The sequence below is a fragment of the Canis lupus genome, chromosome 19 (assembly GCF_011100685.1).
Source record: "Canis lupus familiaris isolate Mischka breed German Shepherd chromosome 19, alternate assembly UU_Cfam_GSD_1.0, whole genome shotgun sequence".
In the NCBI taxonomy this organism is placed as follows: Eukaryota; Metazoa; Chordata; class Mammalia; order Carnivora; family Canidae; genus Canis; species Canis lupus.
In genome coordinates, this window is record NC_049240.1 from 42552503 (window position 1) to 42568385 (window position 15883).

Sequence of the window (15883 nt, forward strand, 5' to 3'; positions counted from 1 at the left end):
TACTACTGAGCAATCAGGAGCAGTTACCAAAGTTTTAAAATAATAACAAATTATGAGGTAGAAACTTAGAATTCAGAAAATCCAATCTATACACTTAACTATTTTCTGAGTATTTGGGAAAATATCCACTTAGTCCAATTTTGTAGCAAAACCCCAGTGCTCTATGGAGGGCTAGTTTGAGAACCACGTCTGTTTGGATTCAGATTACGATCCTCCCAATCATTTAACTTTCCCTCCATTGATGTCCCAATAGAAAAGCCATACAATAAATTAAACTGTTTTTAATTGCCTTTAATTTAATTTTCTATTTGAATGAAATTAAATTGAATCAAGCACCATTGGACTGGCTCACAGGTGGAAGAGAATAGGAGAAAAGGCACTGACCACCCTACAACTGAGTTTAACTGAGTTACTGAGTAACTGAACTTTTAAAGAATTTGGTAAAGTTTGAATGTAGGTAGTATGACTGTATAAAACCTCTGGCAGCACCAGACACAGAGGAATTGGTACTTCCTCCCACGCTCTTTGCCACTGTCTCCAGCAGCTCATGAGAAAGATGGTGGCACAGTAGATAACCTGAGAGAGTCCCCAGGGGTCATACAGGCAAGCAGGAGGGGAGCATCTGGTGTGTAGGGAAAGCATGAACCTCAACTACCCTGCCAAGACTATCCTCTCATTAGTAACAAAACTTTAAGATTCTGTGAGGAGGCAGAGAAAACTCTGTCACTACCAGGCATAGGTAAAGACCCATTGCTGATGGGAAAATGTAGAAGAAAAAAATCCATTACCCCTGGAGGAGAGCCAGGAAGTAGTATTTCAGCCCTACGATTTTATGTTAATACCATTAGAGGTGTGCTGTCATTGCTGGAAGGGCCAGGAAATGCTCTTCTGCACTAGGACATCAGAGAGTCCACCTCTCCTCTTCTACCACCACCCCAATCCCCACCACTAACATACAATTATCAGAACAGCTAGCAATTTTACTCCTAGATATTTGTCTAAGAGAAATAAAAGCGTATGTCCTCATTCATCTGTACCTGAGTGTTTATTGAAGCCTCATTCATAATTGCTAAAACAATCTTAATGGAAACAACCTAAACATCCATCAAATGGTGAAAGGATAACAAACTATGTTATAGTCATCCGTTGGAATACTACTCACCAATAAAAAGGAGTAAGGTACAACAACATGAAGGAATCTCAAATGCATTGAGTGAAGGAAGGCAGGTACAAAGGCTACCTCTACTATGTGCTTCTATTTATATGACATTAGAGAAAGGCAAAATTATGATGACAAAAAGAGTTCAGTGGTTGCCTGGAGGTAGGAGGGGGGCTTTGACTAAAAAAGAAACAAAGGAACTTTGTGGGGATGTTAATCATCTATATCTTAATTGTGACAGTGGTTACATGACTATATACATGTGTCACGTTTATAAATGGATAAATTTTATTGTAAGTAAATTATGCCTCAATAAACCTGACTAAAAAAGTCAATAGATACATATTTGAGCCTCATTTCCATCATAATCTGAATGATTTCAAAAAAGATTCAGTTCACTTAAACAAGCTTGTATGAAGTACCTACTATATGCCATGCCATGTCATTATCGAAAGAGGTAAATTAACTGTGGCCTGCTGGGAATACACAGAGTAATGATACTTATTAAAATATCTTCAGCAATTTATGGATTAAACCTGAAATCCCAAAGTAAAAATCAAAATATTTAACACTATATGGCAATGAATTACAGCATTTTAGAGCTTCCAGGCTACAATTCAAGAGGTTTTTAGAAGGAAATTTATAACATAAAAGGCAATTATCGAAAAACAATAAAGATTATATATCAGGTGTTTAACTCAAGAAGCAAAAAGAAAACAAAAAAAAAAACTCTCAAATAAGCAAAAGAAAAGAAAGATGTAAGAACAAAACAAAACTATGCATTAAAATAAGCTTAACAGATTAAGGCAATAGATTACTTTGCTTGCTGCAAAAATATTTCTGTCTTTGGTATATAATATGTATTGTTAATCACTGAGAGCTTAAATAGTATACAGTCTTTCTTAAACTAATTTGACCACTAAACTATATGCATGTGTATATGATTATACCTGCTTCATATCTAATGATCCACAGGAGAAATTTTAGGAAACACTGCTCCATTGGCTTAATTAAATCATGTAACTTTTGGGATGCCTGAGTGGCTCAGTGGTTGAGCGTCTGCCTTTGGCTCAAGGTGTGATCCCAGAAGTCCTGGGATCGAGTCCCACATCGGGCTCCCTGCATGGAGCCTGCTTCTCCCTCTGCCTGCGTCTCTGCCTCTTTCTCTTTCTCTCTCTCTCTCTCTCTGTCTCTCATGAATAAATAAATAAAATAATTTTTTTTTAAAAAGGAGGAAAAGCAGTGAAAATTGGAATGCTGAGAAAATAGTGTTCTAAATGATGGATGACCTACTTCTTCTTTTCTTTTTTTTTTTTTTTTTTTTTTTTACTTCTTCTTTTCTTATCTAAATAGTTATTTATCTGAAATAGAGGTATAAGATAGAATACTTTCTCTTTCATGCACATCCCTTCCAGGTGTTTTAGCAATGCTAGTGGACTCTAATTTACTTAGACTATAAACATTTATCAGAGACCTTAGAACAAGTACACTATCCAATTGGCTGAATTTGGTTTGTTACTGTAATCATAATATTTCCAGCTTACTAATCAAACTCAATGTTATTACTAGTTAATAATTAAAGTCAAGCTACCACTACTATTTTTTAAATTTCAACTCTTTTTTCCTGATACTCTTGTTAGTGAGATACCAGGTTAAATGAGCAGTGCCATTTTAGCTAAACTAGTTCCACTTACTGGAAACATTAATTTAAGAAACAATTTTTAACCCAAAGCTACTTGAAACATTGAATAGGTGCTGCTTCTCTTAGGAAAAAATATTTGTGAGCTAGGTGATAAAGTCGTATTTATTTTAATGTGATCCCAACATGTGCTGAAAAGGAAAAAAAAAATAACAACAGAAAATCTATTCACTCTCTAATGGAAATGGCTTCATAAAACTTAAAAGATTTGGTAATACTGAGCAACAGTCCATGAGAAACTGGTTATTGTCAACACTCAGTGCCTAGTTTGCTAGTTAATGAGGTGAGAAGAAACCAAGAGTGGTTAATATTCTCACAAACTGATCATAATCAAATCATTACAATGTTAATTATGGAATTAAGGGAATTGTAACCACAAAAATAAAAATAAATATAAAATCACTGCCTTTGTTCTAAATGTGTTATGGCAAAGCTTATTTTCTAAAGCTAGATGGGGCTCAAAAAAGATGGCACTTCTATGGAAATTGCCTTTTCAAAAAAATCAGGTTGTGCTGGTTTTAATGATATCGACTATCCTTGTTTTGCCTCATAAGTCTAAGAAAGAAACTCTCAGCCAATTCATTGAGATATTTAATTTCCTAAAGATCATAAATATCACAGGGAAAGTTATTACTAAGATAAAATATTTTTTTGATAATGTTGGAAACTTTATTAGGTTTATAACTTGGTTCTCAATCCATGTATTTTCAAGAACTAAATAAACCGTCTTTATTCTAGAGTGTTGAGACAGATATTTTTATTATATGACACTAAGAGATATTATCTAATTTTGCTAGTAATAACCTAACCTCAGAACTATTGCCTCTTTTCATTGAATTTGTCCATTTTTAAGAGCATTTTTCTTTTTACAGAGTATATTACTAAGAATTTAACCTATTTGGGCACCTGGGTGGCTCAGTGGTTGAGTGTCTGCCTCTCCTCAGGTTGTGGTCCCAGAGTCCTGGGATCAAGTCTTACATCAGGCTCCCTGTAAGGAGCCTGCTTCTCCCTCTGCCTATGTCTCTGCCTCTCTCTGTGTGTCTCTTGTGAATAAATAAATAAATAAAATCTTTAAAAAAAGAAGAATTTAACCTAATGAAGCCAAATTATTTCCTATTATGCCTTGAGAACCTAAAGACCTCCACCAACTTTTTATTTCAAATTTACTTTACTTTTTCCTGAATATAAGATTATCTATTTTGATTGCAAAAATTTGAGAAAACCAGAAAAAGCATAAAGACAAAAAAAGAAAATGATCAGTATAGTCTTACAAATCAAAGGTAACTACATTAATTAGTATTCCTTCCTTGTATCTATTTCCTTCAATTAGTTAAAATCACAGAAATAAATCAATTTGTTTCACTATTTTCAGTTAAAATTATTGAGAATATGAAAAAATGCTCAATATCACTCAGCATCAGGGAAATACAAATCAAAACCACAATGAGAAAAAAACAAAACAAACAAACAAAACACAATGAGATATCACCTCACACTGGTCAGAATGGCTAAAATTAACAAGTCAGGAAACAACAGATGTTGGTGAGCATGCAGAGAAAGGGAAATCCTCTTATGCTGTTGGTGGGAATGCAAACTGATATAGCCACTCTGGAAAACAGCCAGCCACTCTGGAGTTTCCTCAAAAAGCTAAAAATAGAGCTACCCTATAACCCAGCAATTGCTGTGTTAGGTATTTACTCAAAGGATACAGTGATCAGAAGGGGCACCTGCACCCCAATGTTTATAGCAGCAATGTCCACAATAGTCAAAATACGTAAAGAGCCCAGATGTCCATTGACAGATGCATGGATCAAGAAGATGTGGTGCATATGTGTGTGTGTGTGTGTGTGTGTGTGTATAGAATAAATATATATTATATGAAATATACATGGAATATTATTCAGCCATCAAAAAATTGAAATCTTAGCATTTGCAAAGACATGAATGGAACTAGAGGGTTTTATGCTAAGTGAAATAAGTCAATAAGAGAAAGACAATTATCATACGATCTCATTCATATGCAGAATTTAAGGAACAAAACAGAGGATTTTACAGGAAGGGAGGGAAAAATAAAATAAGACAAAATCAGAGAGAGAGACAAACCATAAGAGACTTAACTATAGGATAGAAACTGAGGGTTGCTGGAAGGAAAATGGGTGAGGGGATGGGGTAACCGGGTGAAGGGCATTAAGGAAGGCATGTGATGTAATGAGCACTGGGTGTTATATGCAACTGATGAATCATTAAACTCTACCTCTGAAACTAATAATACACTATATGTTAATTAATTGAATTTAAAAATAAATTAAAAATGAAAATAAAAATAATTGAGAATAAGCACTTTCTGTCATTGCTAGTTGCATGGTATTGCATGGAATGGATTAACTACAGTTTATTTTACTATTACATTATTCATAGATTTTTAAGTATTTCTAATTTTCATTATTATATAATGAAAGATATCTTTGTGTAGGATAAAATTGTAACAAAGAGTCCAAGCAGAATTTGAAGCAGACAGATGTTAGTTCAAATCCTGGCCCAATGACTTAGAGGAGTTTTGGTGAGAAGTGAATTATACAATGTGAGTAAAGCCAGTCACACAGTTAGCAATTAATGAATAAAGGCTATTACAATGAAGTTTTTCCTAAATTTTAGAATATTATCTTATCATATATACCCTGAGATTTCTTGGTTAAACAACTTAACCATTTTTAAGGATTTTCATACACATTGTCCAATTATTCTCCAAAGTGGTAAACCAATTTAAGCTCTCACTAGCATTATATGAGAAATGATCCTCAGCAAAATTAGGTGTTCTCATATTTTTAAATTCAGCAAATGAAAATGTTATCTCATTTTAACTTTGATCTTTTTGAGCATTTAGTAACTGTGCTTTTTAAAGCATGCATTAATCATTTGTACCTTTTAAATAAATTATCTGTTCATGTCTGTTGCCCATTAACATATTGGAGCCATATCAATTTATGTAACTGCCTTAAATATTAGGGCTATTAATAATTTGTCATTTGTAGAGTTAAATAGCTTCTTTGTTTCTTTTTTTAAATTTGTTCATGATAATCCTCATATTGAGAAATTTTATATTTTCTACAGTCAGATCTATTGTTCTTTTCCTTTATGAATTTTTCCTCTCTCATCCAGAAATTGGAAAATAATCATCTTTTGTTTCTATTAGGTCAAATTAACTTTAATATTCTAAAATTGCTTTGTTAATCTTGACAAAATATACTTTGGTTTATACTGTTAAATAAGAATCCAAATTTAATTTTTTTCAAGTTGCTAAACAATTGTCCAAATAAGATTTATTAAATAATCCTTCTCTTTCTCATTGATCTATAATGTTTCCATTATGATGTATAAAAACTTTTACACATAATAAAGTTTAATTTTACAAGGTACCAAAATTAATCAAATATATTATCCATTGTACCTGACTTCCTTTTGAAAAAGGAGCTGGGATTAAAGATCCCTGAGGCAACCATCACCCATAATTATCTCTCACACATACTGGGTTTCGGAAACTGCCAAGGCAAGAAAGGAGGAGGCACAAAGGAGAATAAAGAATAACTGAGAAAAGTCTACATTTTAAAATTTACTTACTTACTTACTTACTTACTTATTTATTTTACAGAGAGTGAGTGCAGGCCCATGTGTGCAAGCAGGGCAGGGAAGGGACAGAGGGAAAGGGAAAATCTTAAGCAGGCTCCACTTCCACCTCGAGCTTAATCTCTGGACCTTGAGATCATAACCTTAGCCAAAATTAAGAGTCAGATGCTGAACTGACGGAGCCACCCAGGTACCCCCAAAAGTTTGCATTTTAGTTTATGGTCATTCCTTTCTTCTCACTGTACCCACAATAAGCCCCTACATCATTAATAGAATAAGACAAAAGGCAGGCAACATTTTTCAAGCACTTACAGTGTTCCAGGTATTTGTAACACCTCTTCCTCCCTCACCTCAGACAGGGTAAATATTCTTTGCCTAATTTTGCAACTGTAGAAATACATTCAGCAATTTTAACCAAGCTACCCAATACCACACAATTAATAAGTAGTCAAAATAGGATTTGAACCTAGGTCACTCTGAATAAAAAATTATATTTGTTGAAAATACCCTTAGTTGGAAAGAATCAGTCAATCTCTCTCTCTCTCTCTCTCTCTCTCTCTCTCAATCTCTCTCTCTCTCTCTCCAGACCATTTTTTTTCTGAAATACTATCTGAATATCAGTAGAATGCATGCACCATATACTGTAATTTAGAGTTTTTATACTCTTCAAGGGTAAATGTACATGTGAAGTTGAAAGGATGAAGAGAAAGGAATCTGATGGCTGGGAAGCAGGAACCCTACTTCAAAGGGTGTGGACTGTTCTGCAGGAGGTTAGATGAATATGTGACCACATTTCAACAGATCACCAGGGTCAGTAGGACAACATCAGGACCAGATAATACTAGCTATAACTTAAAGGATGCAAATAGCATGTGAAACACAATACTAGCAATGGACCTCCCCTCATTACTAACGCTATCAATGACCATAGCTTAAAGGTCCTCAGAGCCTTAACCCAGGCGGAGGAAGGAAAAGAAAGCAAAACAATCTTGACTGTGACAATTTCCAACATGAAGTGACTGAATAATCAGTCAAATAAATTTGATTGAATTTCTAGATTTCATTTTCTGTGTCATGAAGAGTGGGGATTCAGTTTCAAAAATTCAAGTAAGTTGTAGAAAATAATTACAAAATTTACAATAGACATGGAACTGAGCTCTACTCAAACTAGGTTGAAAGAGGAGATTACTGGGGACTTAGAGGCATAGCCACCCTGGAAGTATGCTGGAAATGAGAATAAGAAACCAGAAAATCAGGTTTCCCTCTGTCTTACAGGGACCCAGGTCCTCCTTCTTGTCTTCTCCTAGCTCATACTTGCTGCTCTGCCTCCTGGCCTCATCCTGGACAAGAAGAAAGTGCTGCTCTGCCACTCACCATGAATGTTCAATGTCAGTCAAGAAGTCTCCAGCTCATAATACCAGTGGCTCCTGCCATCCCAAGTCCCATTTCCTCATTCTTCGCTTGACATTTCTGACTTAATGCACTCCTACTGATTTCTTACTCATCTTATTCGTCTTTTCTCTTTGCCAGCACTTTTTCGTCTACTTTATACCCTAATGTAAATGTCATTTATATTGTCATTTGGTGGATATAGAATCGATGTACAGTGTGTGTGTGTATGGGGATGGATACACATGTGTATGGTATATATAACACTGGATTTATGGATTATTGAGATGGATACAATTCTCAGTCCAAATCTCATGTTTTGCAAAAAGTATAACATATGTCTTTTTTTATAATTCAGTTTTCTTTCTATTTCAGGTCCCCATTCTGCTATAGTGGTAGAAACTCAGTGTTAACTAGTTCATACCCACACTGCTCCCTTTTCCCAGGATTATGCCAATGTTTGGGGGCATGTATAGTGCCAAGAAGTATGGCTCAGGAAAATCTTCCATTTGCTCCCTCCAGATTCATTCTCAAATCATTTCCACCCTAGCTCTTTGTCCTGGAGCCTGAGTGGAGTGGAGAACATCAAGAGGGTTCCCTTCCTTCTGCTTCCAAACAGAATCAGCCTTTTCTCTATAGGATTCTTTTTCTTCTGGTTTCTAATATTTGCCCTCCCTTCAGCCCTTCAGGCCTAGCAGCCCTAACAGTGCTAGCCCTAGGTTCCTAGCAGCCTGTTGCTACTAACCCTGGGTTCCTAAGCTCTATCTACACTGTGTTCATACATATCTGTAATCTTTCCTGTTGTAAATAGTCCCTCCCCAAATGATCCCACAGCAGTTTCTTATTGTGATACAGTTCCAGATGTCCATTTTCCATATTGAGATTCTGAGATATCTTTCATTCTGCCTGGTTCCTGATTGTCAGATCAGAAGGTTTCCACAACAACTTTCCTCATGTTTGTTATACACTTTGACCTGCAGTTCTTCTAACTCTCCCTACTAATGTTTCTGTGCCACACTGGGGACCAGAAATGCCTGTGGGGTTGTCAAGGCCCTGCCTGTCTAGAGTTCATGTGCACTCACTCCATCTCTGCTTTTAGGGTTGCAAAATGCAGGGAGATCCCTCTCTACTCTGTCTGTCTTATGCAACTCACACCAGAGGATATGTTTGGCAGATGGGAGATGGGGAGAGAAAGGGGTGCATGAAACACCAAAAAAGGAAAAATATATATCACAACAGATAGAAGTATATTAATATTTAAACATCATGACCCTGTAATAAATCTATAAAACTGAACATTTAACCATCCAGCTTGTGGGTTCTAAAAATAAAGATTTAAACATTCCTATTGCTAAATGTCAGGCTCTTCATTTATATAGCAAATTAAAGTTTGAAAAGTACTTCACATATAAAAGTCATTGAATCTTCAAAGACAAATCCTAAAAGGATTATAAAATATGTTCCATGTTATAGACTGAACTGTGTCCCTCACAAAATTCCTATGTTGAAGTCTCAACTTCCAGTATCTCACAAAATAACCATATTTGGAGAAAAGGCCTTTAAAATGATAATTCAGTTAATATGAGGTCTTTAGAATGGTTTATAATCTAATATAACTGATGTCCTTATAAGAGGAGGAAATTTGGACACAGACATGCACAAACGGGGAGGAAAAGCCATGCAGAGTCAGAGGGAAAACACAGCCCTAGGAAACTCATAGACTCCATTTTATAGATCAAGAAACTGAAGTTTAGAGAATTTTAAAAGCCCACAGAAAAACCCACAGATTATTTTACAGTAAATTATTTAAGTTTTTACACTTGTAGTCTTAATAATACTTAAGTCCAGGCTGCCTCACATTCTCTATTACCTCTTTCAGATGTTTGCAACGTGCTCTGCAACTGTATGATATTACTGTCATATGAGAATATTCATGAGAATATGTGTATAAACTTCTTCAAAGTCAGGCAATGCATCTGTGTGCTTAGGCCACCAGGTAGTGGCTGCCTCCAGGCCATTTCCAGACTCCTGCTTCCCTCCTCCCTCCACTCCATCTGCTGCCTTTCCAATCCTTTCATGCTCCCTGTCAATTTCTTGAATTATAGGTCCATTCAAAGGCTGAACAAAGAGGGAAATAAGTGAGGGAGGAATCTTACCTAGTGCAGCAAGTGAACTGCATTGAAATGCTGTGAGGTAGATGAAGGCGAGGACACTACTGCAGATATTCAATTCCCAAGGTGTTGCCAAGCTGAAAAGCAGAAAACAGAAAAAGCAACAAGAATTTATAATTTTGTTCTGAGTCCAGGCATAGATTCAGTGCAGGAAGGTTAAAGGACATGAGGGAAATGAGAAAGCGTGGGTTATGGGCTTTGTTTTATGGACTCATTATTAAGAAGCTTGAGCAAATTAACTCATGGGCTTCTGTTTCCTAACCACCAAAATGACTATGTTATAGTCAAAGTTTCTTCTAGCTCTAACATTTGGTGAGATTTTTACCTGACACTGTGATTTTGTGCTTTTTCAAGGAAGTATAGAATTATACCATATGGTTCCATTGCCATTTGAACTTCAATATCGTTTTGGTGGTCATGGGGAATGAGTTTTTGAAAAGAAAGAATCCCAGTGTAATACCATTTTCTGGAAATCAATTATTCTAATTTCAATAATATAGCACAAACTTTGATTTATTGGCTTATTTAACTGTAACCATAGCAAATGTTCTGTTTATTTATTCATTCATCTAACCAAAATTGAAGGAACATCTACCATAGGCTAAGTACTTACTATGCCTATCCTTTGAAGCGCAGTCTTTCTAGTCAGAAATAGAAACAGTATGGTGTGGAAAATGTTGCAGGCTGTTTAGAATATAGGTAAGCTCAGAGGGGTGTGGCAACCTCTAAAAGGGCAAAAAAAGGACATCTAGCCCAAGTCTTACAAGAATGAGGGATCAAATTCTATTAATACAAAAGTAGTATTTGCAAAACATCCCAGAAAGGGCTAGGCATACTTAAGAAATTACAAGAAAATAGGAGCTCAGACTATCAAAAAGCTGGGTATTTTGAAGACCAAATCACAAAAGACTCTCACACACTGCTTATCAATGAGGCTAAACACAGAAAGCTAAATTCCTTTGCTATTCAGTACTGTTTTAAAGATTTTCAAGAGACGTGAATCCTATATGTCAATCCCTCATATTTATTATATCCATACTTGCTCTGGGAAGCAAACATGCCTGAAATCTTAGGTATGGAAAGGACTTTATTAATCAGCTGGTTCAACCCACTCATTCAGAAACAAACTGATTGCTCCCAGGTCTCATAGTAGCAGAGATAAATCTAGATCCCAAGTATCTAGACTCCCATTCCAGTGTTTTTGTTTCTTTTTTTTTTTTTTCTTTTTTTCCTACTGAACCTCCCTGTACTTCCCATTAGCCTTTACATATAAACTTGAGAATGGGAGCACTCGGGTGGCTCAGTGGTTGAGCATCTGCCTTTGGCTCAGGTTGTGATCTTAGGGTCCTGAGATCAAACCCCACATCAGGTTTCCCACAGGGAGCCTGCTTCTCCCTCTGTCTATGTCTCTGCCTCTCTCTGTGTCTCTCAAGAATAAATAAATAAAATCTTAAAAAAAAAAAATAAAAACCTTGAGAATGAAGTCAAGTGGTCTGTTACTCAATTGATCAAGCAACCAATCATTTAGGAGGCATGACAGACTTATAAAGGTCTTAGAATCAATCATGATTATATGGCATTTGTGCTGCTGTATATATTTATTTGTTTAGTCCATAAACTGAATTATACCTTCTGTTGAAATTTTCTTGGCTGCAAATATCCATGAATGGAGAGAGTGAATGGACGTTGCAATAATCAAGTGAAGTCAAGTGAAGAAGGGGATAGCGACATTTGCCACTGAACATTGATTTATGGTTCATTTGGAAAACATTTCATGAGCAACTAATACATGTCAGGCACAGTCCTAAGCAGCATCAGTGAAAAATAGAATTATTGTAACAAGACAGCATTCAGGCCACATGGTGCTTATCTACTGAGCAAAGTAGATAATAAACAAACAAATACACGTAAGTATAATGTCAAACAACAATAAGTATAAGGCAAAGTTTCAAAATGCATGAAGTGAAAAAAGTTTTCTTTAAATTCTGAAGGAACAGTAAGTGCAATAAGAAGAAACTGTAATGACTCACTTCCAGAAAAGAAAGATACTTGGATATATTGAAGCCTTTCACATTCACCTTCCTCTGCCGTGGAGTCATTCTTAGAAACATAGTGGGAAGAAGTAGGAGGCATTCTCAAATTTTTTTCTGGAGTGTCAAGAACCACCCTCCTAACTCTTATCAGACTGGTTTTTAGAGAGACATCAAACCTCAGCACTTTCTTCTTCAAACATGAGGTATTCCATGTGTTTTTATATTAATGAGCAGTGGTTCTTTTAACATTCCTAGAAGAGTTCACAGTCCCTTTTGAATATCTGATTTAAAATAGGAAACTTCTCTTCCCCAAAATACCCACTAGTACCTACATAGAATATGTTGAATTAAATTTTAGGGGAACCATTGAAGACCAATGATCCTCCTAGAGTCCATTCCAGAAAAAATACTTTTTGTGTGTGCATTATGAGGAGTGGGTTCTAACTGGCTTAGGCACAATGGACTGTGACCCAAGATTTCTCCAGTTTAAAGATTGCATGTGTTCAGAGACCTCTTAGCCAAAGAGCTTTAGATTGCTAGACTGCACTGCTCAGAGAGCAAAATTCCCATGTGATACCAGCAATATTGTTGACTACTGGCTATTAAAAGACCACATAGGATTTAAATCCTCTTCATTAAAAAAAAAAAAGGAATTTTAAATATATATATGTGAAATTAGTTGCTCCTGAAAGACACAGAAAAAATACGACAACAATATCCTTAAAACAGTGATTCTCAATTCTACCCACATATTTTAATCACTTGGGGGGGGATGTTTAAAAAGACTAATGATCAGGACTATATCAGACCAATGAAATCAAAATCTCTGAGTGTGGCCCAGGAACTGATGGTGGTTCAAGTCTCCCCAGATAATTTCAATGAAGAGCCCGGTTGCAACCCACTGTTTTAGAAGGGCTAATTCTCATGTATTGTGAACCTGGCTTTACTGAATTAAAAGAAATGCTTAAAATAAAATCTAATTGATAAGAGTTGTTTATGCAGTTGATCTGAACTTAAAGCCCAATAATTCTAATGATTCTGAATAGTCTCAACATTTCACAGAATTTATGAGGGACAGAAAACCTATCAGTAAACAGGTAGGTAGTTGGTTTCCTTACATGGATCAAAACAAACACAAATACCTGTGAGCAAACATTCTTCCTATTCCTTCCTGGAATTCTAGTAACTAGCACAGTTTGACACATATGAAGGCTTAATTAATGTTTGCTGACTTACACCATTCTGGTCCTTCCCTTCTCCATCAAACACTCTAGGAAAGAAAACATCATGATCATTAGTAGGTTATCTAATGGAGCATTTAACTGTACCCTTGAGAAGCAATGTTACTGAATACATTATTTCATTAAAATATTGACTATCTACCATGTGACAATTACCATAACTTGTGTTAGGGATGATAATGATAAATAATGTAATCCTTTCAAAATCATTTCTAACGTCTTTTCAACAATTATTGGACCTTAGTTTCAAGAAGATTAAGGGACACTCAAAGCCACAGTGTTAGTGTGTGAGAGAGGGTAAACTGGAACTGAATCTTCTAATTCCCAACACAAAGCTGTTTTGCAGGGAGCAAACTGTGTCACTTTTAGAATATGTGTAAATTTAACATAATAAGATTAATCCTAAAAGTAGATAATTGTGTGGAAGAAGTCATATGTGTGGCTCTGCATAGAGGAACTTCTCAGTTCTATCAGTTGTGTGTAAGCAACTTTGGGATTAGAAATAGATTCCCTTTCATGACTGGGTTGAAATGGATTTGTTTTGAGAGCAAATAATATGAAGTAAGGTAATATGTAAGTAAGGTAATATGAAGTAAGATAAAGAAAATTGTCTCTGAGACTCTAGGAGAGTAATTGAGATAAGTAAAGCAAAGAATAATTTGAGAGTGGCACATAGTTTAAGGAAAATAGAATGTGTTGTTTTCAAAATGAATCTCTAATTTCACAAAAAAATATTCAATCGTTCAGAGATTTCAGTTATTTGTAGACTACTGTGAGAATTCTTAAAATTTAAGGGGGGAGAACCCCAAATCAACAGATACTGATGCCCCGTTTCCCATGATTCTTCCTCTCAGTCTCTATTTTCCAGCAGCTCTAACCTCCCAAAGTTGTTCAGGAAAGCCAAGGATAACCCTCTCAGGGCATTTCTACAAGGGATTGTCTTTCCAACTCTTAAAAAGGGGCACACTTTTCATCTTTTGATTTCTACTTACTTTTCCCTCACAAAGAGGTCTTTTCTGACCACTCTATCTTCTGCCCCAACATACACTATATTCCTACACTACTGCCCTTTGATTTTCTTCTAGGCACTTGGCACTTCCAGAGATTATTTCACTTCCTTGTTTACATGGAAGTCTACTTTAGTAGTGTGCATGCTCTACGAAGGTAGAATGCTGGCTCTTTTTCATTGCTGTATTCTTGTCACTAAAGCAACTGCCTGCTTCACTGCATTCAATGATATTTTAATATTTGTAGTTGTTAGTAAGGAAGAAAGGAACAAAGACAGGTAGATTCAATGGTCAGCATATACTACGAAAATTCAGACAAATATAAGATATCATGTGTTTCCCAGTTGATTGGTATAAAATAAAGATGAATAAAATCCAATGTTGTCAAGGAGGTTAAAAAATGTACCCTATAACACCTTCTAGAACTCTAAATTGGTACAACCTTTGGAGGGAGGGAGTTAGTAGTGCTAACAAATTTTTTATGTGCACATTTTTGGCCTATATATTTCTCTTCCCATCTATTGTCTTATTAATCAATATAAGCTAGTAATAAGTTATACATGGATGTTTATAGAAGATTATATGTAATAGGCAAAAACTTTGCAAAGTGTTTAAATGTCCATCGATGGTTAAATAATTGTAATACATAGAAATAAACACTAAGTAATTGTTAAAAAGAGAATGAGGAAAATCCAAGTGGACTACCATAGAATAATATCTGTGATACACTGTTAGTTATTTTAAATGAGGTATAGAACTATATGTCTATCAATGCATTTTGCAATCGACTTATAAGGATACTCATCAAACTGTCAACTACATTTACTTCTAAGTAAGTAGCTGGACTGTGGCAAGGAGATGGTAATGAGGGGGAAATTTTCACGTTTTATGTACGATCAATTTATATTTCATTATTTTTAAAAAATTATTACAATTTGTTTTTTAAAAAAACATACTAGCTTTCTAGAAATATCCCTATCTTGGGTTTCTTGAGAAACCTAGCCTAACCTATTGTCAGATAATCTTGCCAGAAAATAATTGCTAGATTAGAAGCTTCATAAGGACAGATAACGTATATGTTTAGAGCTCTATATGCCTGTTTGAGAATATGTCACATAGAATGCACTCAATATACTACACTGAATGAATGAAAAAATAATGCCAGGGAAATAATTTAGCTGCTGTAATTTATAAATTAGTCAGCACTATAGATTTTCTAAACCAGAATATTCCTCAAATTTTAAGTTATCAAAAAATTTAAAAACTTTTATAAGTTAGAATTCTTCAAGTTTTTAAAAATTCTCTAAAGTTAAAAACATACTGGTTAACATATCATGAACAGGCTTCACCTTCAAGCAAGAATTGAAACAAGGGTATGTTGTTTTGTTTTGTTTGTTTTGCTTAATTTTTACTGTACTGTCAGCCAATCAATTTGTATTGCTCTTCATTTTTTTATTGTGGTAAAATAAACATAATATAAAATTTACCAACTTAACCATTTTTAAGTGAAGTGCAGTGGCATTAAGTATTTTTGTGCCATCATCACTACCCTTCATCTCC

At 35.2% G+C, this 15883-nt stretch overlaps 1 protein-coding gene across 1 annotated transcript in view; it reads right to left on the reverse strand.

Annotated features, from left to right (window-relative positions):
* The window catches only part of LOC119864364 (translation initiation factor IF-2-like), a 279509-nt gene that overhangs the window by 180862 nt on the left and 82764 nt on the right, over window positions 1–15883 (reverse strand). Inside the window, exon 3 of the mRNA XM_038564535.1 lies at window positions 10028–10119. Within this exon, the coding sequence (XP_038420463.1) occupies window positions 10028–10119 (92 nt within the window). The remainder of the gene's footprint in view (window positions 1–10027; window positions 10120–15883) is intronic.